Here is a 26719-nt window from a genome sequence, read left to right on the forward strand (position 1 = left end):
TGAGGACCTAAACTAACAGCACGAAAACAAAGATGAAAATATAGCAAAAGCTTCTCATATTTCCCACAATAACTGTAATTTCACATCATTTCTTGCTACAAAGAATTATGATCACAGATTCACAATACCTCCTTTTCAAGTTTTAAGACAGCCATGAAGGCTTCTTGAGGTACATCAACTTTACCAATTGCCTTCATTCTTTTCTTTCCCTCAGCCTGGTAAAAAAAAAAAAAGGAAACACTTATGCACAATCCTAACTGCAAATCACAGATTTTACATTATAGGAGTAGTCAGTTAAATATATATATAGCTCAACTACTACAAACTAAAAGACCTTTCGCTTTGCTACAGTTGAATACAAACAATAAAACTGTACTGGAAACTTTTAATATGTACAGTTACAATTTACTAACAAATTTGAAAGAATTTGTTTCCTCTGATCTATTAGATAACAAATACTCCTCCCATTCCACAATAACATAGACAGATGCTAGTGACATTGCAAATTTCCAATATTGAACTACCAATAGTGGTAACTCTTCCCGTGTTGTCTGACAATGCAAGATGAGTTGTACCTAAAGCACATATTTGTTTGCACGTATTGAAGCACGTAGGTTTTAATTTTCTTCAAACACGACATTCCACGGTCCTTTCAAACAAAATTTATCTAGATAGGAATCCTCTGAAATACAATGGACTTCAAGACCAGTTTAGCCAGTCTTAGGACGTGTTAGTACGCATACCTACACACCACCAACCCCTAGAACAATAAATAAAATAAAATCAAGGTGAACATGTCCATAAGGAAACAATTACAAAGCAGATCAATTTCTTGAATAACCATCTCCTATTGGCACTTAGTGTTGAGACTGTAAAGTAAAGCAAGTGAGCATTTTTAACAGCGTAACCTCCAATCTTTAAGCTAGTACTATAATCAACCTTCCACATAAGGCATATTTCACCTCATTCATGCTTCTCAGCTAGACGTAACAAGACAAATCTAGAAATGAAAGACATACACGTCATAATCACAATGGGTAGGTAACCCAGGGACTATCTCAACCCTACAACTGTATTGCCAATTCTGAAGGCAATTCTAGGATGTAAGTGACTTTTTTCCATTATATTGCTATAATTTTCGATAACTTTTCTTTTCTACATTCTTTCTTTGTTGCAGTAAGTATATAGTAATCACAATTTACTTGTCTTGATTGACACTTTTGAGATCTCAGATTGATGCAGCTCTGAACTCATTAAAAGCCTATCTATTTGATCTAGAACTCACAGAATCATGGTTGCCAATCAAAGTCTGACCATGGAGAAAGAACAGCATTACAAGAAATACAAATGAAGATTTCATGCAGAAAGCAGTTCTGAAAAGACTGAAGCAAAATGCTAGATAAACAATAGGAGATGCACATGCCTCCTAGATTGGGATTCATAGATAATCAAACACGCCACCAATATTCTTATTATATACCTATGTCTTATATTTCAGTACTTTCAGGTCAAGGAGCCGACATAATTCGAAGCACATCCATGGAGCATACCCAGCTCTTTGAGCATATTATTTCATCTTTTAAATAAAGGTTTCCCACTTTGAGTAATTCTCTTCAACCAAATTCTAAAATATTAATTATTCAAGTGTAGCCCCGAGCAGGGGTTTGTAGTTAGCACTTCATCAAATGACCACCAATTAATGAGATTATATGCTTTTCTGCTGTATTTGCATCCTTGCAACATCAATACAAAATATAATTTGTTAACAAATCCAATAAATTTTGGCAAGTGCAGCACCTGTTTTTTAAGCAGTTTCTTCTTCCTTGAAATATCCCCACCTACAAGAATTAACAAGAATGAAAAACATTCATGTCATTTAGTTATGAACACCAGTCACATGAGGGACAGGAGGAATGAAATGTTAACTCAGAAAAAGTAAAAATAACATTTTCTATTTATTAGAGAGAAAAGGTTTTGTAAGTCCTTGCATTACAGAATATATACAAAGCTGATAGATGAAGGCAAGAAAAAGGAATCAGGCTCCTCCAGAATTGCAATCCTTGTTTTCCCCCTACTAACGAGGGTTTTCAGAGCTCTTCGAGCACTTGACTATTCCCACTGGTGTGTGTGGGACGGACTATAGGGAAAAATCCCTAGGGGATGGCCCCAAGATGCTGGCTAGAGGTTTCGATTCATAATTACAATCTGGCAGCTGTATATCCTATGATAAACATTTATCTACTTCCTTAAAAGATGTTTGAGCAAAGTAAATGCACAGGAGATCCTATATGAGTGAGAAGACTAGACTTCAAATATATCCAAACATTCTTAAAAGAAAGAAGAACATCTTACCATAGCATTTAGATAAAACATCCTTCCTAATTGCTGATAAAGATTCACTAGCAATCACTTTTGAACCTATGCAAGCCTGTAATGGATAGAGGACATTAATGTTGCAACCAAGTTAGCATTACTAGCCAATAAGAGTTAACAAAGTGAAGCCCAGAAATATGCGTTCTGTGTATATAGATGATACTAGAATAGGATATCAGTGAGGGGAAAAAATTGAACACAAGTAAGAAAATATTTTAGTGGTTTAAGACACTAAGACAACCAGGGTACTGAGTGAATTCAAATGTATTACAGTTCAAGTCAATTGTAGGAAACTTCATAATACAAAGACACCAACTATAGATTGTGGTATGTCCTCCTCACACACACATATTAAGTAATCATGGTTTTGATGCAACTTCATTGCTGAAGCAGACGTAGCCAATATTCTACATGAACTTGTAGAAAACTAGGAGCCAAAAATGATACACAAGTGAATTCCTGACAATCGGTCTAGTAGTAAAGTTCATGATTTTCAAATCACAAATCTCATATTCCTCAATTTTAATTTAGCGGTTACATATAAATTTATCTGTTATTTGGGGGCAAAATCGAGTGACCAAATAAGATAATTTTAAACTACTCTCAGCCTAGATGCCAACAAGAAGTTCAAGAAAAAGCAAAGATGTCTCAGAAGCTTGATAAGGGGCAAACTTGAGACGCTGGATTGCCTAGTCTAGCTGATATCAACTCTAACTTTAGGTTTTCTTTCTTGAGTAAGCTGCTGGTTTAGTGTAATTCAAGATCCTTAGGATCTATTGGGTTTTTTGTTTTCCTATAAAAAAATAAGTAATACGAAACTCTATTAGTAATTCAAGATGCCTTCCATGCATCCCTATCCAGTGAGAGAAGACATCCATCACAATGCTAAGAGGTGGATTTGGAAGTCTCAATGTTTCTCAAAATAAGCTATAGCAAAATTTCTACTGCACGAGTAATAATTTGGGTCAAGTTTTATTATTGACTTTTTTTGTTAACTAGATGGTTTGGGAACGTTTACAGGAGAAGTTAGAATCCAAACTCCAAAGCACAAATTCAAATTTGGTAAGTTACAATGCACTCCCATTATTGTGAGAGAATTAAGTGCCATTAGCTAGAGCTCATTTGCTATCAAAAATTTCCAATCCATGTTAGCAAAAATAGAAAAAGAATGTAGAAGGCATTTTTTATGGGAGGTTCATGTTGCACTTTGAGGATGGCATTTAAGCAATTGTTTCAATAATAACACTCCGTTTGTTTCGATGGAAAACCTTGTGTAAAGATAGTTTTCCGTGTTTTCCAGTGTTTGGTAGCATAAAAAAAGATGAGTCAAAGGAAAACTATCTTTGGTCAACATAAAAAGTATGGGTTATTTTAGAAATTATTTTCCATTAAATTTTTTTGGAAAACAACTCTATCTCACAGCAAGCTAAATAAGGGAAGTTAGGAGGTTGTTTTTCAATTCATTTAAATTTGCTACCAAACATTGGAAAATGAGATAGTTTTATAGAAAATGTTTACTGGAAAATAACTCATTTTCTAGAAAACACCATTGCTGAAACAAACAGAGCAGTAAACATTATCACACCAAGGCTTTTGCATTACTTAGAATTAATGTTGCATAAACTACAAAAGGAGAATATCTTACTTGGATGGGTACTTTAAACATTTGTCTAGGTATAAGCTCCTTCAGCTTTTGAGTCAAAGCTCTTCCCACAGCATATGCCTGAAAAAAGGCAGCTAGAGTTGTTTTCATAACACCTTTCTCAATGTTAAATTTTGACAAACACGTAGTAAAGTGTCCAGCTCAGAACATACATGTTGGACACAACAATATAAGTAACATCTCTCTCTCTCTCTCTCTCTCACACACACACACAAAAAGATGTACATACTATATATACACACTTTTCCTAAGAATCTATATATAACTCCCATGATTTAAACAAAACTAGAATCACCTTATCCCTGTGCACGATAGTAGCCAATGGTTCCACACTATCGCCATTAATCTGAATGTCAAGTTTTAATAATTCACTTTCCTTGTACCTGTAAATCAAAAGGTTAGAATAAATGATAAGTTATTGAGAAGATAAAAAGTATCTCCGTTGCAAAATGGTAAAATACATAGATCATCCATTAGGCCAGAAAAGGGAAAGTTGAGAACCTTCATTTTTTTAGAATGAAATTTTTTACTCATTTCGCCCAAAAAAAAAAAAAAAAAAAAAAACTTATCCTATCAATTCCATATAATAGAGCAGACAAATATTATATCCATTTACCCAACAAATGTGTATTCCATGCTGGCATAACCCTTACTTCTGGACTTCAGCTGGTCAAAGAAATCACCTACCATCTGTAATATAAAGATTACAAAACAGATAAGGTAAAACAAGAATAAAATGGAACAGGATGCTATAAGAAAAGAAAATATTAGCTAAACAGAGATCTACAAGGGAGTTGATCAAGGCAACTTGAATACAATAATGCAAAACATTACCTCTGCTAGAGGTAACTCATAGGTGAGTGATGCTCTATTCTCAGTAATATATTTCATTTCTTTAAACTCTCCCCTTCTGTCTTGAGCCAGCTCCATAAGTGGACCAATATAGTCTTTTGGCGTAAGCATCTCAATCTGTAAGTATTACTTCAAAATGAAATAACACATAATTTTTCAAGCCAAAAAACGAATACTTTTTATCTTTGATTAATTTAACATTTAAATGAACCTATTAAATTACCGATTCTCTCAAAAACTTAAGCTATTAGGAAATGGTAGTGGGGCCCAACATATGGTATTTTTAATATTTTAAATGAGAGATAGAGTGGAGTCAGGGATCAAACTCAAGATCTCCTGCTTTGATACCATGTTAAATTACCAATTCTTTGAAAAGTTTAAGCTATTAGGAAAGTGTAAATTTAAGCATTTAACCTTAGTTCTAACGAAATCAATAAATATCTCAAGTTGCAATAAATATCTTAAGGCACAAGAAATAACCTTAACAAATGGCTCCTCAATCAACCTCCTCTTTCCAGGTTCAGGAAGTATAGATGGGTTTGAGCATTCAACCTTTAAGAATATTGAGATTGAAATTGGCAATGAGGTCAACATAACATCTAGTTTAAATAAAAGAGGTTTATTTGCAAATAGGGAATATAACATCATCAATATACAGTCAGAAAATATGGATATCAGATCAATGAAAAGAAATAAAAGGATGACAGCATTGCTGTGAAGTAATAGATGATGGTGATGGTGCAACTAAAGTGTGGTTAGAGAAACAATGACCTCTTGGAAGCCTAAGGTTAAGACAAAACTCAAGAGTAAGTGTCCATTATAATTAATTAGGTTTTTATATTTTATATATTTGGTTATTCTAGAGTCAAGGGTATTTAGTAATTCGGCAATTGTTGGGTGCGGGCCAATGGCCATAGTTGAGGGCCTTAGGTTTTATTTTACCATTAAGTCTTATTTAGTTGGGATTTTATGTGTGAGCTTTGGTTTGTGTCCATTAGGGTTTGGTTTTCTAGTAAAAGTAGGAGTCTAGGAGAAGTTAAGATATAGGGCTTATATTAATATGTTGTACTCAAACAAGGAATTGATTAATAAAATATCCAGTGTTTTGAGTATTGAGGCATGTTGGCCTAATTGTTCTTCCTCTCTTATTTTCTCTCTTTTATTCTTTTTCTTCTTCTCTCTCTTGTAAAAGTGTTCACGAGTATTGCTCACCCACATAGTTCATGCACATTGTTCATAGGTTGTGGAGAAATTCAATTTCCATTTTTCTTTCCATCATTTCAACCATAAATCAAATAATGTCCCTTCACTATGAAACCCATCTTTTAAAAGGTACTAAACTCTAAATCCACAAATCATCTTAAACCATAATTGACCACAGGCACATGTAACCAACGTCTCCAATTTTCCCTACATTAATTTGGTATTAGAGCTGAAATATTACTGCAAGTTCTTTGATGAGAAAACATCCTATTTCATTTCATTTTCTTCTCTTTTCAACCATCAATTAAATATTGTGTTTTGAACCCTAACCATTCTTCTAGAGGGGTTTTAAACCCAATATCCCCAAATCTTCTAAAACCTAAACCCACTACAACCACACTATTAACATATTGTGGAGAAATTTGATTTTGTTTCCTCTTCCCTCTTTTCATACCTCAATCTAATCTTTGCCCTCTCCTACAACACCCTTCTTTTAAAAGGTTCTAAAGTCTAAACCCTAGATCCACAAATCCTCTTAAACCATAACCCACCACAAGCAAACATAGAAAAATTCTCCAATTTTTCCTCTCTAACCCACCACAAACAAACATAGAAAATTCTCCAATTTTTCCTATGTCAATAATGTTATGAAAATTACTTATTAACAAAGACACAAGATAAATATTTGTGACATTGTAACAAATCCCCAATATAGATTTTAAAGTGAAGATTACACCAAAAGTGCATCCCACTATATTGTCCTCACTTACCTATCTAACAGTATTTTTCCATACTAGCACGGAGAAAAAGAAAAGGAAAACTTGTTGGCTGAAGGGTTAGTTTTCCAATAAACTTACCTATTGCTCTTGAATTCCCAAGCCAAATGAATATATCGTTATGGTTAGTGTAGGCTAACCGGGTAGCATTTTTCTCTTGGACTGCTGCTTTAGGCAAGATTCTAACTATAGATAATCTTCGGAAGAGGCATTTTGTTGTTCTTGAGTGGTGTTATATGTGCAAAAGGTGTGGGGAAGCTGTAAATCATCTCCTCCTTCACTGTCCTATAACATATGAGATGTGGAGTCTGGTCTTTTGCTTGTTTGGTATTTGTTGGGTGATGCCGCAAAGGGTAGTGGATTTGTTGGATTGTTGGTCATGCAATTTTAGGCGTCATCATAATATAGGTATATGAAGGATGGTGCCGCACTGTTTAATGTGGTGTATCTGGCGGGAACAGAATACTAGAAGCTTTGAGGGACGCGAACGGTCCATTCTTGAGTTTTAAGTCTTTTTTCCTTTTTACTCTTCTTGAATGGTGTTTAGTTTTACCATCTTTTTTCTTGTCTTTTCCTTCCTGTTTTGCTTGATCATTGTAATTTGGTTTCTTAAGGTTTTTGCCTCTCTAGTACATTTCCTATGTACTGGACTGTGTTCTTTTTAATAAAAATTTTCTGTTACTTATCAAAAAAAAAAAAAAAAGGTTTGAGAACATGACAACCATACTAAAACCTTAAAAATGCATCATTCTTACAAATCATTGATGCAGAGTTAATTTTGATAAGAAAATGAGAAATATGTTGCCTCTTAATCAAAAGGAAAATTTTTAATTTGCTTCAACTTGTAATGTGGCGATTGAAGAGACTATCCATGTGTAGTTTTAATCACATGACTTTTTTAATGAGTCATGTGACTTGTTTAAATAATACACATGGATAGTTTTATAAATTTTTACACAATGAATTGGAAGATGGCTTCAAACTTGTTTGAAGCCAAACTTTGTCCTAATCAAAATTTCAAGTTTTTCTGTCCCTAAGAGCTTCAATCCTACGCATAGACGGCAGTTAGTAATAGATAAATATAAACATTCATCTCATATTCTTGAAATATGTAAATAAAAACAAATGCAATGAGTTTAGGATCGAGAAGAAATTACAGTTTCACCATTTACACAAGTCACTCTATATACAACACTTGGCGCTGTAGTGATCAGGCTCAGATTGTATTCCCTCTCGAGCCTCTCCTGTAAAGACAGAAAAATTTTTAAGGGCATATACAAGACTTGAAAGGTTCAGACGCATTTTAAATTATTGGTGAAAGACCACTAAAGGAAAATGGTAGATGCTTCGTAGAAAAGAAAGCGTACCTGAACTATTTCCATGTGGAGAAGACCCAAGAACCCACATCTGAAGCCAAAACCCATGGCACTTGAGGTCTCTGGCTCAAACTGCATAAATGTTATCGAATCAAGGAAAGCAGCTTAAATTCAGTTTATCAATATCGGCTCACTCTCTGTCAATGTCAAATGCTTGAGGTATAACAACTTAACATATATGGGGTAGTCATATTGCAGAAACATGAGCCAGATAGCAAATAAAGAATTTATGTTTTGTAGTTTGATAATCATGTAAAGCTTATCCCTTGGCATAACAATCAATTAAATATCAAACAATAAGCCACCTTAGACTTAACCATAAAGATTGACCGAGGACATTTAAGAAAATTTTATAAGTTCTTTTATAGAGGGCGAGAAAAAAGTGCAAAATGAAACTTAATATTCAATCTTTTCAATTAAACCCATGTGCTTCAATAGAGCACATCCATCGAAAAAGCATGAGTCATGTTGTTCACTAGAACATGTTAAAACTCCACTCAAATGTCAATTTCCCTTTTATCGTAACCCAATTTATAAAACCAAACATTTATTCAAATGTTTGTTGAAATTGTAAAAGTGAAATGCCATTCTGGAATATCCAACATGGGTAGTTCACTTTGATTAGTAAGTGTGCAAGCAAGATGTCAAGTCCTTTAAATCATTCTGACAATTCAAGTGTTTCCAACCAAATTTACATATGTATGTATCAACATTTGATTTTATATAGAGGGATGTTTGGACCAAAAGTTACCCTTAGAGCGTCTAGGGCCAATCATTTATCTTATAACTTATAACACTCATTTTGTATAAGATAAGGACTTAATGCCTTAAAGAAAAATGTATATTTTTTAATCACAAAATTAAAACCAATTTCTTTAGAAATGTTTATTGTTAAATTATCAATTGTCCCAAAAGCTTAAGCTATTGAGATAGGGTAAATTTAATCATTTAACCACACAATTCTAACACTTACCTTTTTTTTTTTGTAGGTAATCATTTTTAACAAGGATAAATTAGCCAAGAGTATTGTAAATTTGAGTCTTTTCACATCAAGCTTGCCTGCTAAACTTCAACATAAGCTTTTACATGATTATTAGATGCATTTCATGGCTGGAAACTTAAAAAAGAGGTGCTTAGTTTATATAGCATATTGGTCATATATTACTGCACCTTCAACGCAGCATCGTTGAGTTGCAGTTTCTCAAGTGCATCACGCAACTCAGGGAACCTGGCAACATAGGAAGAAATAGAATGAATCCAGAGCCAAGGGGGCACAAAAGTTCCATTCTAGAATTCAGAAAACCAACAAGAACAAGAAATAGATCATTACTGGTCTGCATCAACAGGAAACAGGCCACAGAACACCATAGGAGTGGCTTCCTCGTATCCAGGAAGTGACTTTCCCGCCTTTCTACTGTAGTGTGTAATTGTGTCACCCACCCTAGCATCTGCAACTGATCTTATAGAAGCTGAAAGATAGCCTACCTGAAAAGGTAGAATGAGACATAGTTATACAGATTTATCAATGTCTTTCCACAGCATTGGCAACAATATTTTCATTAGAAAATGTGAAACCAAGGATTATTGCTTAGAAAAAACTACAGACAAGAAGGTTAAAGTGTTTATGATGCAGGGAGCGTGAAGAAAAGTCTACTTTAATTTAGTTTATTTAATTTTAGATGTCAATTGTATCTTTACTATTTTACTCTACATCTATTAGCTAATTAGTATTTTATTTTATTTTATTTCCTAGTTATTTTCATAATCCAATAATTGGGCTTTGACCCAAGTCAATTAGGATTAGGGTTTAGTCCTAATAGTCTATATAAACCTGCTACTGTACTCCTATGAAGACAAGCTCATGATAAATAAATTTCAGTTGAAAATTATTCTATGACCTGGTGCTTACTCCAAGCAACCAAGTGTTGATTCCTAGGTCTTGTTTCTCTTGCTTGGTGCTAATTCCAACCAATCCTAAATGCTGGTTCTAGGTTTATTTTATTTGTATATTTTTGTTGATTCTCAATTCCTTTTGAGAATATGTGCATCAATTTTGTATCAGAACTCATTATTTTGCATCAATTTTGGTATCGTAGCAAAATTTGACATAGTTTTCCTGTTGACTCCCAAAATCCACCAATCACAACAACTCAAACACGATAAACTTGTACCCAAACATCTAAAACCTCCCCAAAAATAAATTTGCCATTGTGTTTTTGAAAGAAAGAAAATAAGATGTTTTCTATTTAAGTCACCATCATTGTTGCACAAGAGATCACTGCAACCCTAACCACCATCACTCCAAGTTTTGCCCGCACTATCAACATACAATATTTAGACTCCAACATGCTTTATCCTGTCTCAAACTGAATCTGTTCAGTATAGGTCAAACAACTTGTTAAAAGATTCCAATCTCAATCCTGCACTGGCCTCACAAAGACTGGTCCAATGCACTACTCCATCCCTAATATCAAAAAGTCACTCACCATAGCATGTTTGTTAACTGCAATTTGAAAAAGATCACAGAATAGTGGTAAAAGGGAGGGAGAGAGAGAGAGAGTGATGTTAGCTCTGATTAAGATTTAAAGGCCACATATTGGAAAGGAGGGGATTCTAATAGACCATGGAATTTTGAACTGCACAAAAATATACAAACCCCTTCTGATATGCCTCCACAATCCCACCCCACAGAGGTTTTTTCCTCAAAGAAACTTAGGCTTTGATTTTTATTATATTTTTTAATATAATTTGATCGAAATAAAAATTGACATGTATAGCTAGAAAAATGAAACTTCTTTACCTGTTTGTTTATCACGAGTTCTGCTTCATAAACAGGAGATGTAGGTGTATTAGTTAAGAATCGTGTTTAATCTATAAATAAGAAATTGGAAATATAAAGAGGAAGACTTCTTTGGACAACCATAATAATTCCACTACTGACCTAATTTCATTTGCACACCAAAATAGGACTGCCTATTCAAATAGTTTAGTACCCATAGCAGCTCCATATCACTCTGTGTGTGTGTTCTCACGCACATGCATGCTCATGCGAGGATACGAGAGAAAGAAAGAGCAGTAGCAACAAGAACAAATTACTTGAAGCCATGCTGATACATATCATACTATAACCAAATTATTGAAATTTATTAATTTACCTCACCAGCAAACAGTTCTTCAACTTGCAACTGATTAGGAGACAAAACTCCAACTTCATCAGCAAAATAATCCTGTCGTTTCATGAATAAGTGGTATAAAAATTAGCACTACTTTGAATAAATTTTGAGTCAAGTATGGCAATAAAGCAACAAGTAGTGTACAAAACAATGAACAAAGGTCTCAAATCAGAAGATAATCCTATCAATATAAAAATTGGGGGATAGAAGACTAGAACAAGTATTTCACCTTCCCACTGGCCATAAAATAAATTCTGTCACCTTTCTTTATGGTCCCATCGATGACCCGAAAATATACTATAACACCCCTATATGGATCATAGTAACTGCATATAGATTCAAGGAAGCAAAATATATGACTTAGGATGAAGTTCAATGCCATATGTAAGTACTATAACCACAAAGGCAATTAATTGACCAAAAGAAGAAGATTTCTTCAGAAAATTTAAGGCAACTACATGCATAAGGGCAGAACTGATGTTTCTTTCAAAAACAGATGGATGATAGTATTAATACAAAGAATATAACGACATGATAGAATATGTGAAACATGTATATCATTATTCTATAGATGTGCACCTATGTTTTGAGATTAAAACGTTCAAGACAGTAGAAACAAAGAGACCGGTTTGGTGATGCACATCATTATTCTATAGATGTGCACCCATGTTGATGTAGCCACCCTCTACCCTTAGGCCAGCCAACCAACCCCTCTACTCTTAAGACTGACAACCAGCCACCCTCTACAAGCCAAACAGCCAGCCACTCTTTCTGACCTCTTAGAGCAGCCAGCCAGCCCCCTTATTTTGACATCTCAGATCTGCCATATATTCTCATTAATTTCAGCTTTGACTTATGTTGTGATAGCCTGCCCAGATGTAATTGTTAGAATTGTGTGGTTTAATGATTGAATTTATCATATCCTAAAAGCTTAAACTTTTGGGACAATCAATGATTTAACAGCAACAATTAGCTAGTTTATTTCCTAATAGTTAAAGATTATAAATAGGCTTGTTGTGTAAGAGTAGAATCAGTTTTTTTTTTATGTAACTTAACTTAGTTTCAGACCTGGACAGAAACTCTATTTCTCCAATTTTTCTCTGTAATTCCAGCTTTGATTCTTAATTCTAAGGCGATTCAAGTTCAAATTCTCATGTTTACAAATTTGGTGAGTACGCCAAAGATTCAAAGCCATTGGTTGCAAAATTTTAATCACCCCAACTAACTGGGGTCAGCTACATGGATTCTTTCACTCTAATGGGCCCTCTTTAGGGCCATGTCCCCCATTTTCTCATCCCAACTATCTCTGAAAATCCAAAGAAAATTGATATATCAGTGACAGCTGCAAATCATGCCAGCTCTCAGAAATTGGGAGCATAGATCCCCACTCTATAGTCCAACCTATCAATGGTCACATAACCAGTCAAAAGATCTCTTCTTTGTGCACGTATTACATCACATTTGCGTATGTCTGGATCATCATATGATGTTATTGTTTTCTATATCAGACACGTTTAGAGGGGCACCGGGCATGACCAAAATTTTCTCAAAAAGCAGTCCCGGGTGAAACACCAGTTGACATGTCTAATCATAATACAATGGTTTTAATCAAATAGGGAGACAGGACTAACATACATGTGGACACATTAAGAGAAAATACTAATGGCGTTAATTGTTATAAGACTCCAATAAAATCTAAAAAATAAGAAACATGTGCAGCTTTTTGGGGTTTCCAACCACCAACAGACTCTAGCAGCATTAAACTGTAAATATAGTCCCAAATTGCATTAAGCCTATCCACTAATTGAAACTCCAAAAAATAAGGCATTATTAAGTCCGACTGCAAAGGTTTGCTACCAAGTACCACTGCTTCTTCACTACTACCATGTAACATGGAGAAGAAACTATAGAAATTGATGGAAACCAGTTGGTCCAACTTTATCTTTGTGGTTTATTGACACAATAATAACAATTGAGTTAGGTTGCAATTTTTGGCAAAGTCCATGTGACAAAACTTGTGTCAAAGATAGGCTAAGCTCTAGGCTTAGGCCTAAGGCCCCACCTATCTCAAAAATTAATAGCCAATAGAAACCCAACCCAATTGAAACCTTAAATAGCTTCTCCACAAAATATATATATATATATATATATATATATATTTGTTTTTTTGCCAAACAATCATCAACAGCAGAGCATTTGCTACTTCACTGTCCTACAGCTCAATAGTTGTGGTCTCTTGCTTTTACAGCCTTTAGAGTGTTATGGGTCACTGGTAATACTTAGGCAGGTGATAAGACTTGTTTTAAAGGCACTTTGTTGTCCTTGAGTGGTGTTATATGTGTAAAAGGTGTGGGGAATCTGTTGATCATCTCCTCCTTCACTGTCCTATAGCTTTTGAGATGTGGAGTATGGTCTTTTGCTTATTTGGTATTTGTTGGGTGATGCCGCAAAGGGTAGTGGATCTATTGGATTGTTGGGCTTGCAATTTCAGGCGTCATCACAATATAGTGATTTGGAGGATGGTGCCGCACTGTTTGATGTGGTGTATCTGGCAGGAACGGAATTCTAGAAGTTTTGAGGGTTGCGATCGGTCCATTCTTGAGATTAAGTCTTTTTTCTTTTTTACTCTTCTGGAATGGTGTTTAGTTTTACCATCTTTTTCTTGTCTTCCCCTTCCTGTTTTGCTTGATCATTGTAATTTGGTTACTTGATGTTTTTGCCTCTTTAGTACATTTCCTATGTACGAGGCTGTGTTTTTCTCTAATATATTTTTATCGTTACTTATCAAAAAAAAAAGACTTGTTTTAAATCACTAGTGTGAATCCCCAAGCTTGAGACCAATCAAATAAAGTGCCTACAAAAGAGGCTAGAAGCTGATCCCCCAAGCTCTGGAAATCTTCAAATGTACAATTATTAGGCTCCCTCCAAGAATAGTTTTCTGATATTATTGTTTGAGTATTGTACTACTATTTGGGTGGGGGTGGGGAGGGGGGGGGGTGGTCATGTAACTCTATACAGTTTCCCTTACTTTGAAAGATGTTACAGTTTTAATTCTGTGACTAATATAGTTTATCAAGCATATTAAGTTCAACGACTTCAAGAACGTAAACTTATTTTAACTTGTATAATATTAGTTTGAAAATTATTCCTGTGCTAGCATTCAAAATAGTGTAAAAGTAATAATTACAAGTGAAGGAAAATATACAGGGAACATTCAGGCACAAAAACAATGCAGACTCTTTACTATGTATAAGAAACAAAAAACAAGAGCATAATGAAACATCAAGTTGATTTCCATCAAAAATATGTGATCAAGTCAAATATATACCTATCAAATATTAAAGCCCTCAATGGCCTTTCAGCAGTATCCTTGGGTGGGGGAATACGTTCAACAATCGCGTCAAGAATTTCAGTTATACCTATTCCCTCCTACATAAGCAAAGGAACACCAAATAAATATATATAGACTCTTTACTATATGTTTGGATGAGTAAAGATGCATGCCATGTGTTCAACAAAAAGAAAAAATGATCAAAACTGACCTTAGCAGAACAGCGTATGGCATTGCTACAGTCTAACCCAACAACCTACATTGAAAATGTGTTGACTTAGAACCAGTTAAGAAATTGACCCACTAGAAATGATGTCTTTCTAATTGTAAACCTTTGGGCAGGAATACTGCAATGAGGCTATAGCAGTAACGATAGGCCATTTTTTTAACTTGATATGTAAATTCATGGAAAAAAGATACTGAAGGGGTTCATCCAAGTATAAAAGAAGTATACAGAGAGATGCTCCTCTGACTTAAAAAAATATAAATAAACCCACCAAAAGTGTACTGAATCAATAAATTCCACAAATGGGGGGGCAAAGGTTATATACAAACATGTGGTTATTAATTAATACTTAATGTAAGAAAACCCACAAAATAATAACATATTCATTATATTTTCTTAATTTGTGAAGGATTTTTTGAATGACTAAGCCATTTTTTTATTACTTTTTTCTTTTTCAAAGTCAAAACTCTACATATGAAGGATAACAATCAGTGTTTTTAGAGTCCTAATGTCACACCCCAACTCATCATTGGCATAACATTGTCCTCTTTGGGAATGACATACAGCCTCATCCCTCAAGGTTTTAAAAGGCCTCAACATTCTGTCATGCCCTAACTCATCATTGGCATGATATTCTCCTCTTTGTTGAGTGACACATAGCTTCATCCCTCAAGGTGTTAAAAGGTCTCAATACCAATTAGAGTCCAAGGCTTCCATATTAGGTGTAGGACCTCCCCCTACCTAGGTGATGTGGGACTCAACCAAGATTTGGTTCTTCCTCACCTCACCCCACTTAAGAGGTCTTTTGGCCTTGGAGGTCCTGCACCTTATATGGAAGCTTTGGACTCTAATTACTATTGAGGCCTTTAAAACCTTGAGGGATAAGGCTGTGTCACTCAACAAAGAGGCAATATCATGCCAATGATAAGCAAGGGCATGACAGAATGATATCAAAGCTATCCCCTATGCAGATGGGATGGTGGGTAGATCCCACACGGGGACGTGTGGCAATTAAGGGGGGTGGATTGTGGTGATCCAAAAGGCCAAAAGACCTCTTAAGTGAGGTGAGGTGAGGTGAGGTGAGGTGAGGTGAGGTAGAACCAAATCTTGGTTGAGTCCCTTATCAGCAAGGTAGGGGGAGGTCCTACCTTGGACTCTAATTGGTGAGGGACAATCAAATGCGGACAATATCATACCAATGATGAGTCAACGCATGACTCCTAAAGTCCAAAAGTTTAGGGTCATATTAGTTTTTTTTATATCACTTTGAAAGATAACTATAATATTTTCCCTTCTATTAAAATTCTATTTTCATTATTTTCTCTAATCTTCGTATTCTCTCAATAGGTTTTGAACCTTAAAAGACATTTATAAAATACAAAATATTTTCTTTCTTTATTAAATAAAATTTGGCATATAAAAGAGATGATAGTGCGTGTGTGTATTTAAAATAGTATACCTTAAACGGTAAGTCAGTAACTTTTAGTATTTTTAGTGTCCTGTCCTAGAGACAAAGAATTTAGTTTTAGGGTTTTATTAGTTTTTTTTTATCACTTTTGAAAGATAACTATGATTTTTAGCCTATAGCTAGGCTACTTCCCCGATCTTTTTTTTTTTGATAGGTAAGAAAAAGTATATTGAAAATACTACAATATGCATGGATAGCAAAAGTAGTCAAAAAGTACAAAAAGAGAAGAAATACAGAAAACATAGTTAATTACAAAAAAGCAAAGAACTAACGAACAAAGGTATGCCTTTCAAGCCATCCCCTATTTGCTCAAAATCTAATCCCTCCACCATAGGTCGCCATACCTCTGTCTCCTGGAATAGTTTTTGATAAAACTGTACTATCAGAGAAGCCACTTCAGATTCCTCCTCATACACACCCCATCCACCTACAAAATACCCAAATGATTGTACCTTCTGTGAAGGTTTTCCATCCTGTGGAAAAACTTTGTATGATAGTTGCCTTCCTCAATGCATAACATCCTCGATTTCTAATTGTCTATCTCCAAGAAATTTCTTCCAAGGATACGAGTCGCACTACCTGGGACCTCAATTCTTCTCTTTCGCACTTCTCCACGTCTGAGAGTCCCACACACCTTCTTTAGCATCCAACCTCTTCAATTCCTCCAACAATTTTTTTCTTATTTATGCCTACATTTCCAAACTCCCTACAGTTCCACTGTATGGAATCTTCTTTCAACGCCTTCAACTTCTTGGCTAATACAAAACTAGGAGTACCATAGAAAGAACGCTGATTCCACCATGATTGAATTCTATCAACAAACCCATCTGTCTTCAACCACATATTCTCAAACCTGAATGGGCTTTTTCCCCTTGCCATTCCCCCTGCCTCCAAAAGAATTGGATAGTGGTCTAAAATAGGCTGAGGCAACAGCCATTGGATCACATCCAGATGGTGTTCCCCGACATTTATAAAATAGGAAAGATTTTCTTTGTTTTTTGAATGAATTTGGATATGTAAAAGAGACTATAGTGTATGGAAGTATGTTAACAAAAAAAACTTAATATAAAAAAATACATAAAATAAATTCATGAAACAAAAAAGAACAAAAACAAAAATCAAGTTATTATTAAGGAGGGGCCAAAGTTTTAACATAACTTCTAGTAGCGTTTCTTCATAATAATAATAATAATAATAATAATAATAATCATAATAATAATGAAAACAACAATTACAATAAAACTAAAGAATATTAGTACTGATTTTTTTAAGCGGGCCAGGGAGCAATATATATTAAATAGATTGAAAGAGATAGACCTACCTATTAAAGAAACAATGCCTTAGGCTCACAAGTGGAACATTCCACTCATTCAAAAGTTCAACTATTTCACTCCATCAACAAGACAAGCATACAAAAAAAGGGTCAATTCTTTTCATAAGTGTAAAAGAGGGGTAATTTTTCAGTCATTGGATTCTCATCCTTAGCTCTATTTGAAAAATTAGAAAACACTATCCTTAAAGGATACCCCCACACCAAAGATCATTCAAAGGAAAATGCTTGTTTCACATGAGTTCGAAACATTTCCTGTGTTTTGAGATGCCAATGCATTAGCATCCTTTGTACAAAAACAAAATCAAGACCATGGATATGAATTAATGTTAAAAATTTTGGCAGAGCATTATCTGTCTTCTTTTCTCACCATGTCCTCTCTTGTCTCTTTCTTACCTTACCATTCTCTCCGTTTCTTACCCTATATCTCCCTCTCCATCTCTATTTTCTCCCACCTCTGCTTCCCTCTCTCCACAAGATTATGCTTCTTCCTATCTCTTCCTCCTATTTCTTCACCCCATATAACGTTCAGTCTTATTTGTATTCCTATCCCCTTCCTTAGCCATAATGCTCTAGATTTTTCACTTCATTCACCTTTTTCAAGATTGCAAACCATGCTGATTCCCTGTTGTGCTAATTGCTCACCATGATGTGCAAGTATTTTCTATGTGGAATAGATATGCTTCTTCCTATTTCTTCCTCCTACATCTTCTCCCTACATAACCTTCAGTCCTTATTTGTATTCCTATACCCTTCCTTAAGCCATAACGCTCTACATTTTTCACTTTATTCACCTTTTTCAAGATTGCGAACCATGCTGATTCCCTGTTTTGCTAATTACTCACCGTGATGTGCAAGTATTTTAAAACAGAATTTCTAGTGGAGAATGGTGCAGTGGTAAAATGACCAATGAAAATAAATAGCCAAAAATATTCTTTTAATCCCTGAAAGTCCATGTTCTATTTTCTTCCCTAAATTTTAAAATTTTCTATTTCAGTCTCTGAAAATTTAAAATGTTCCCCATTTTGCTCTTTCATCCACTTTCATTAAGTTTTTTGTTGGTGCGTCTGACAGAATGCCTCTTTTAGGAACCGATATAGCACTTAGCCTATATTTTACAAATGAAAAGAATACAGTTTATGTTCTATTTTTGTCCCTAAAATATTGTCCAAATTCTATTTTTGTCTCTTTCATTAGACATCTCAGCAAAAAACTTAACAGGAGTGGACAGAAGGAAAAAAATGTAGAATATTCTAAATTTTCATGGATGGATATAGAATTTTTTTTTTTTTTTTTTTTTTTTATATAGAACCTGAACTATATTTTAAGGAAGAAAAAAATATTTCAACCCAATAAATAAAGTTCTCGCAAGTGGTAGCCCATTATGAACAGTTGGTCTTGGTTATACTACTCTTCCATGTATATCTAAATGCTATATGACTGATCAAAACAAAATCTATATGCCATATGAGTGATAAAAATAAAAAATAAAAAAAACTAAATGCTAGATCATTGGTTTTTTTATTAAAAAAATAAAATAAAAAAGAAGCCAGAGGTGAAAATTGAGTTTGGTTCATATTTGGCCTTTTGTCCTACTGAAATGAGCAATTTAGGAGGGTTCGCTCCCCTTCAATTGACTAGCAGAGCCAAATTTTATAGAGAATAGGCCTAAAAAATTATACAAACTGCAGTATGCTCCTGCAATACATAGATTAATTAAAATTCATATGTAAAGTAAGATCATAAATATTAGTGAAAATAAAAAATCACCCTAAGTTATATGACTACTGCTTATCATGTAAGATTATTTTATTATTAGAACCAAAAATTATCGTAGTTGAATAAAATAACTTAAATTAATGAATAAAAAAAAATCGAACAATTTTTTTATGACTTGGAACCTCACCAAGGCCAAGGCCATTTGGAGCCAACCCTGGATACATAACCCCACCTACCAAAACTATGTATCAGGAAATCAGTAGAACTCTTAGTGGGGATTTGAACCCAGGATGTCTAGGTCTTCAGCTCATCCCAAGCCTCCCACCACTAGGCTGCACCCTAACAAGTTAATTTTTTCAAACTTTTAATAATAGAATTTGGTCAAAATGGTAATTTCAACTTATTGAAATTTGCTAATAGAATTTCATCTCAAGTAGAATTAGCTTGATGACTTTAACGTATTTATATTGCAGTGAGGACTATCCTAGCTAAAGGGGAGGGTATCCACTTGACAAAAGCACAGCTTCTAAGACCTAACTTTAACCATATAGTATATGATTCTCTTTTCCAGCATCCCAGCCACCCAATAAAATTACAAGCATCAATACATGCAACACACCCGTTAGACATAGAATCTTTCATTTTACCAACCTCTTCAATCTCCCGAACAACACGATCCGGCTCAGCACCTGGAAGATCTATTTTGTTCAAAACCTGTAACAGAATGGTCTGTCAATGATAATATCACACAAAAAATATAATTTCACCTGTCTATGCATTGTCAGGACTGAGGATTATGAAATGAAACAAACATCAACAAATGAAGAAAAATAACAATATCAAGAAGTTTGCAAGTAATCCCAAACTTTTAAAAATTCATGTAGAGTTACATGGACATGTTTTTTTGGAGCTTCTGTGGCATGTCATATGAGTATTAGCACTGGCCACTGAGAAGAAATTCTCTATGGCATCAGTACAAGTGAGTTGTGACATGCAAGAGCCAAAAAAAAAATATGATGAAGTTTAGATGACCAGATAAACTGGCATGGTACTATTTCATTAGACGTTCTAACTGACAATCCCCCACAGTCAAATATTACTTGGTTCCACACTATTGTTCCCCAGTACTAAACAGTAGGCTATTTCTGATAGTATGGGCACACAATGATATTAATGGCCACCAAAACCATTTTATAAGACTTACTGATTAGATCATAATTTATGCCCAGCACGAACTGTTACAGGCCAATTGAGAGCTTTACTATTAAGTATTTGATGATGATTGATGAATAACCCATTTAAGCATTATAAATTCGATTTACATTTATATTCTCAACCAATACTCCTCTTCAGAGGCTTATAATGCAGCAGCAGAAGTGTGAAACTCTAAAGGGCAATTCCAGTTTGTCTAATGTGGCACAACCGGATGGAACAAAATCGATGCACGCTTGAGGGAAAGGAACTATCTTTTCCAAATCTCAAGTTTCTCTTTTTGAAGACGCTCTTTGAATGGTCATCATACTGTTCTACTCCTATACAATACTCTTTGATGGAGTTCCTAGAATCCTTATGCTTTAGAGCATTCCCATCTGCTTATGCATAAAAAAAATGCATTTTGCATCACAAAAAACCACTTTATTTATTTTACATAACCACTCTTACAACACACCTACATCCCATTCTATGTTTCTTTTTAATGCTTTATTTTAATTTTTCTCTTTGTATACTTCCTGTATACTCTTTTTTGGTATTTAATATAACGCTATTCTTTATCAAAAAAAAAATGCAGCAGCCAAAGCAGTCATAAGGTCCATAGCATGGCTGGAGCATGCCCTCTTTTAAGGCCCAAAGGCAGTAAAGAGAAGTGGTATTTTAGGATTGGACCTTAGTAATCTAAACAGCGCATCTATGTAAAGGGTCAGTTAGCCATACAAGGAAACCAATAAACAAGCAGCTGGCATACATGTTTCCAGCTGCATGTTTTGAATTTTTTTTCCTTACAAAAATAAAAAAGTTAAATATTAGGAATAGGGATGCAGCCATGGAAGATTAATTTGTTACTACTTTGCAAATTCACTATTCAAGATTTATTTAATGGAGCCCACATGAAAAAAAGTTGTGTTTTAAAGCTCTAGTTACTTGTGTCTTAGGGTTGGAACAATGCTAATTTGGGGTGGTTTGGCTGATGAAGTTAAAATGCATTTGGTTAATTGGAAGACTGTATGTCAGCCTCTACAAGCAGGCAGTTTGGGTATCAGAAGTTTCAGCCACTTTAACACTGCCTTATTGGCTAAGTGGTTATGGCGGTTTGCTGTGGAGACAAATACTATGTGGAGAGTTGTGATAGCTAATAAATATACATGTATTAGGGGTTAATGGTGTTCTGAAGTATTTAATAAACCTCATGGGTTTTTGATGTGAAAGCACATTAGAGGTGGTTGGGGGAAGTTTTCCCAAAATCTCTGCTTTGAGGTGGGGAAGGGTTTCTGAATTCGTTTTTGGGATGATGTGTGTCCGGGAAGTTACCTCTTAAGGAGGTATTCCTGTTGTTGTATAGAATTGCTCGTAACAAGGAGGCATTTGTGGCTGAGCATTTGTGTTGGCAAAATGGGCTTGTTCATTGGTATGTCTTTTTTTATTAGACTGCTTCAAGATTGGGAATTGGAGAGCTTGAATTCTTTCTTTGCTCTTCTTTATTCTATTGAGGTGGGTCAGAGTGAGGAAGATAAAGTAGCATGGTTTGCTGCCCGGAGTGGTTCCTTTGAAGTTAAATTGTACTATAAACTTTAATGGGTAACAGTAGCAACCTATTCCCTTGCAAAAGTTTCTGGAAGGTGAAAGCTCCTTAGAAGGTCGCTTATTTCACTTGGACAGCTGCTAAGGGAAAGATCCTCAAGCTAGATAATATAAGGAAGAGGAATATTTGTATTGTCAACAGATGTTGTATGTGTAAGAGTGATGGGGAATCAGTGGATCACCTACTTTTTCATTGTTCTTTTGCTTATAATTTATGGTCATTTGTGTTCAACTTAGTGGTGTTCCTTGGGTTATGCCTAACCGGGTGGTTGAGTTGCTAGCTTGTTGGCATAGAGGGTTTCAGCGGCATTCAGCAGCTTCTATTTGGGGTGCTATTCCGCATTGTATTATATGGACTATATGGAGGGAGTGGAACAACAGAACTTTTGAAGGGGAGGAGCAGTCTATCACTGAGTTGGAGCGCAGTTTCATTCTATCTCTATTTGAGTGGATAACTGCTTTCAATGCTCTTTCCTTTTCTTCTTTGTTGGAATTTTGAGATTTATGTAGTTTTGTATAGAGTTTTGTTTTCCTTTGTACACGCTCCTTGTGTACCCAGGTAACTGTTTTTGTTGTACCTTTATTTTTTATTTTTCAATAAAGTTTTGTTTACCGATCCAAAAAAATAATTTGGGTTTTTATTTTAAAATTTATGGTCAATTTTGTATTCAAGGGAAAAAATCCCCTGCGAATTAAAGGTATTTTAGTAGTTTAATTAAGTCTATAATTTTTTGAAGATCCTAAGTATCTTGGGTTTTGTTTCCTTTGAGTTCAAGTTAGTCAATTAGCCTTTTGGTAGTATTCAGTTTACTAGTCAAGTAAGGAGTCCTAATAGTACTAGTACAAGAAAGAGTCCTTACATATATTTTTACACAGTGTAATAAATAGAGGGAGTTTATTAATGAAAATATTGAGTGCTTTGAGCATTGAGGCATATTGGCCTACATGTGTTTTTTTCTCCCTTTCTTCTCTCTTTTCTTCTTCTCTCCTTATGGTACTATTCATGGCCACTAAGCACCCGAAAATTATCTTATGAGACCATCTCATGGAGCACCCCTCTCACAACATGTGGGTCCCACAAATGTGTGGGGCCCACCAAAACACTATAAAACCTTCTTTTTTCATTCTTCCTTGCAACCCTAAATCAAACCCTTTTCTTTTACCTATTGAAACCCTAAATTCCACACACTTTCTTCTACCAAATAGCCATCAAAACTCTCATCAAATCATTTTTTAATTCCCAAAACAACCCCATGACCCTTTTGTTCTACGTCAAATAGGGTGATTAAATATATAAATCGTCTAAGCAGTGTCAAACTAAAAGTTCCACATAAGCCAATCCCATGATATGCTTTTAAGAAGTATCATCACTGCACTCAAGGAGTTTAAAAGCCTTTCCTACTTTTTATAAATGACTCACAATTAAAGCAACTACATTTCACTCATCTCTACATATTTTCTATGTAGTCTCAAACTAAAAGTGCCACTAAAGCCAATCCCATGAACATGCTTTCAAGAATTATCACCACTGCATTCAAAGAGCTTAAAAGCCTTTCCAACTGCTTATGACTGACTCACAATTAAAGCAACTATAATTCATTAATGTGAAAAAAATTACAAAAATTCGCTAAAATAAAAAATCTCACCAAGATCAACAAAAACTAAATAATAAAATACAAGTGAGAACAACTACCTACTTACAGGGATGATCTCTAGGTTGTTTTCCAAGGCCAAGTAAACATTAGCAAGTGTTTGTGCTTCAACTCCCTACAACATAATAAACATAATCAATAATGCCAGCAGTGGAGGATGTAGTAACAAAAGAGTTATAGAAGAAAAATAGCTAATTTCAAGTTTCATCATACCACATTATATGTGGCATGTTTAATGTTATGAATGATTAAGTTAAAACAACTAATGTAAGTGGATAAAGATTCACCTGAGAAGCATCTACAACAAGGAGAGCTCCCTCACATGCAGCAAGAGATCGAGAAACCTAGATGTAGATAAATGAATAAAACAAAAAAATCCAAAACAGTCATTTAATTCTATGCAATGCTACTGAATTTCTGACTGAAACACATCATAGAATGGAGATAACGAGTGACTGTCGAAACCACTGTGAAAATCTATGCTTAATTATTTGATTCATCACTCAAGTAGGCAATTAAGTTGTAAATTATGGAAGACTAAGGTTAGGTGCAAAGAAAGAGGGAGAGAAGAGTGGGCAGAGAAAGAGTTGAAGAAAATAGGTTTAGCACTTGGTTGATTAGTCCCTCACCATAGCAGATATTTATGTTAAGGATGATATGACATTATTACAAAAACACCCTTTAGCTAATATAAGATAAACAAGTCAATATAAATATAATAATGAGTAACTGTAAGTCTCTAACATAGGCAAAGGCAAGACAATTAGTAATATGAAGAGATGTAAGAGAAGCAACAACTGTGCACAAAAGTCATTGATAAAGCAAATGAGTACAGGAAAAATTTAATTCTTTTCATGTTAAAGCAAAGGGATTCCTAAACAATGACACACTACATTACAATCTGGCTACAACGAAATTGAGAAACAAGGGGAAAAGAAGCCATTCACCGGCAGTGGCATGATCTACAACTTTGGACGATACTAAAGCTTAGTAATATAAGGACACAAAAAATGTCAGAGCACAAAGGTAAAATGTCCAATGATAAGCGTAATAGAAATTAGTAGGATAATAGACAGGAAATACTTAAAGATAAATCATTGCAATATTAAACCGAGTAAGATCACCATATATTGACCAACTAGTTTGCAACATTGGCATACCTCATAAGAGAAGTCCACATGCCCTGGAGTATCAATTAGATTCAGGCAATATGGTTCACCTTTAAACACATAACGCATTCGAGCTGCCTGTCACAAATAGATAAACAACTTAAATCAATTTCTCAAACGCTAAAGATATATCAAAGAAACCAAAAATAGATCACAAAGCACTAAAGCTGTCGATTATAAATAGATCTCAAAATGCATCATTGAATGATGTGGCTCACCACATTCAATGATACAATGTCTCGCATGCCTAACACTAAAGATATATTATCTCTTTCTTTCCCTTCCTTTCACACACTTTCTATACGAAACAGCGTTCAGACTCAAATTACAACTTGTTAGAATAATGGTTAAATAATTAACTTCCTAATGGCCTGAACTTTTGAGACAATTGGTAATTTATCATGGTATTAAAACAAGTAGTCCTAAGTTTGAAACTTGTCAACACTCGACTTGTTAGAGCGTAAACTTTATGGACAATCGACAATAATTTAACGCATCTAATAAACCTTCAAGAGCTAATCAACAAACCTAAATCTAATAAACCTTCAAGAACTAATCAACAAACCAAAGGTAACAGTGAATTAGGTAAAGTTGACAAAGAATACAATAAAGAAACTGAGAAATGAATCAAAATACCTGTAGTTTGATAGTGATGCCTCTCTCTCTTTCCAAATCCATGTTATCAAGAAACTGTTCCTTCATCTCTCGCTTCAGCACAGTTCCAGTAATTTGAAGCAGTTTATCCGCCAAAGTTGATTTTCCATGGTCAATATGCGCAATGATGCAGAAATTCCTTATTCTAGACACTGGAACCTGCAATTTCAAAAGCAAAACAAATATGAAGTAGCAAAGATCCTATTGAAACCAACAAAAAAGGTAAAAGTAAAAGTTTGACCTTACCTTGAGAAGACGATCTTGTCCGGCTTGGACGGCGACATCAAGGTCGGTGGAGGAGGACTGGCAAAGAACTGGCCGAGAAGAAGGAGAAGAGACTCTGTTGCTGGTGGAGAGAGAGAGTGGAAGCGAAGAGAAGCTTCTACTACGACTCACTCTTCTTCTTCTTCTTCTTCTTCTTCTGCTTTCTTCGAAACTAAAGCAAAAGGTTTGGGAGCAATGGTGTTGATGATAGTTGTTGTTGCTGTTGTTAATGGATAAGAAGAGCGCGCCAGAAGAGAGGCCTGAAGCCATTTCACCACTTTGAATTGATTTGGTCCTCTCTCTTCTCTGTTTCTTTCTTTTGTATTTGCCCGCTTAACCATATCCTTACACTATAATACCTTAAATAAATTTTTTTTTAAAAATAATTATATTGCCCTTACAGTTGTCAGTTGTTGCGCTAAAAACGTTTGTGATGAATTTCCCAAACCAAAAAAGAAAAAAACGATTGTGATGGCATAATGCCAATAAAAAATAAAATCACCAAAACACCATTCTTGGTCTTGTTAATTTGGTACTTTTTTTTTTATTTTGTTGTTACCTGTTAATTTGGTCAGTCTTATTTTCAACTTTCAGTTAATTTTGGTGGGAAAATACTTGGATCTAGCTTCTGTCCAGTGGCCACAGGCCATTGGACAAAAGCTGAACCCAAAATACTCATATACTTCCTAAACTT

The 26719-nt window shown here is 34.8% G+C and overlaps 1 protein-coding gene across 1 annotated transcript; it reads right to left on the bottom strand.

Moving 5' to 3' along the window:
* Nucleotides 1-26357, bottom strand: LOC142631523 (translation factor GUF1 homolog, chloroplastic). Its single transcript, XM_075805689.1, has 22 exons — nucleotides 26008-26357; nucleotides 25744-25920; nucleotides 25099-25185; nucleotides 24226-24282; nucleotides 23988-24053; nucleotides 20142-20204; nucleotides 14959-15003; nucleotides 14745-14845; nucleotides 11646-11742; nucleotides 11399-11470; nucleotides 9574-9728; nucleotides 9414-9471; nucleotides 8235-8315; nucleotides 8025-8111; nucleotides 5369-5440; nucleotides 4871-5005; nucleotides 4653-4726; nucleotides 4332-4419; nucleotides 4019-4096; nucleotides 2353-2428; nucleotides 1798-1838; nucleotides 1-215 (listed from the first exon to the last, which is right to left on the bottom strand). Exons 1-22 carry the CDS (start codon nucleotides 26293-26295, stop codon nucleotides 120-122), a joined length of 2094 nt encoding a protein of 697 aa, XP_075661804.1. The 5' UTR covers nucleotides 26296-26357; the 3' UTR covers nucleotides 1-119.
* Between the last annotated feature and the right edge of the window lie 362 nt (nucleotides 26358-26719).

The sequence above is a fragment of the Castanea sativa genome, chromosome 4, assembly GCF_040712315.1.
Source record: "Castanea sativa cultivar Marrone di Chiusa Pesio chromosome 4, ASM4071231v1".
NCBI lineage: Eukaryota > Viridiplantae > Streptophyta > Magnoliopsida > Fagales > Fagaceae > Castanea > Castanea sativa.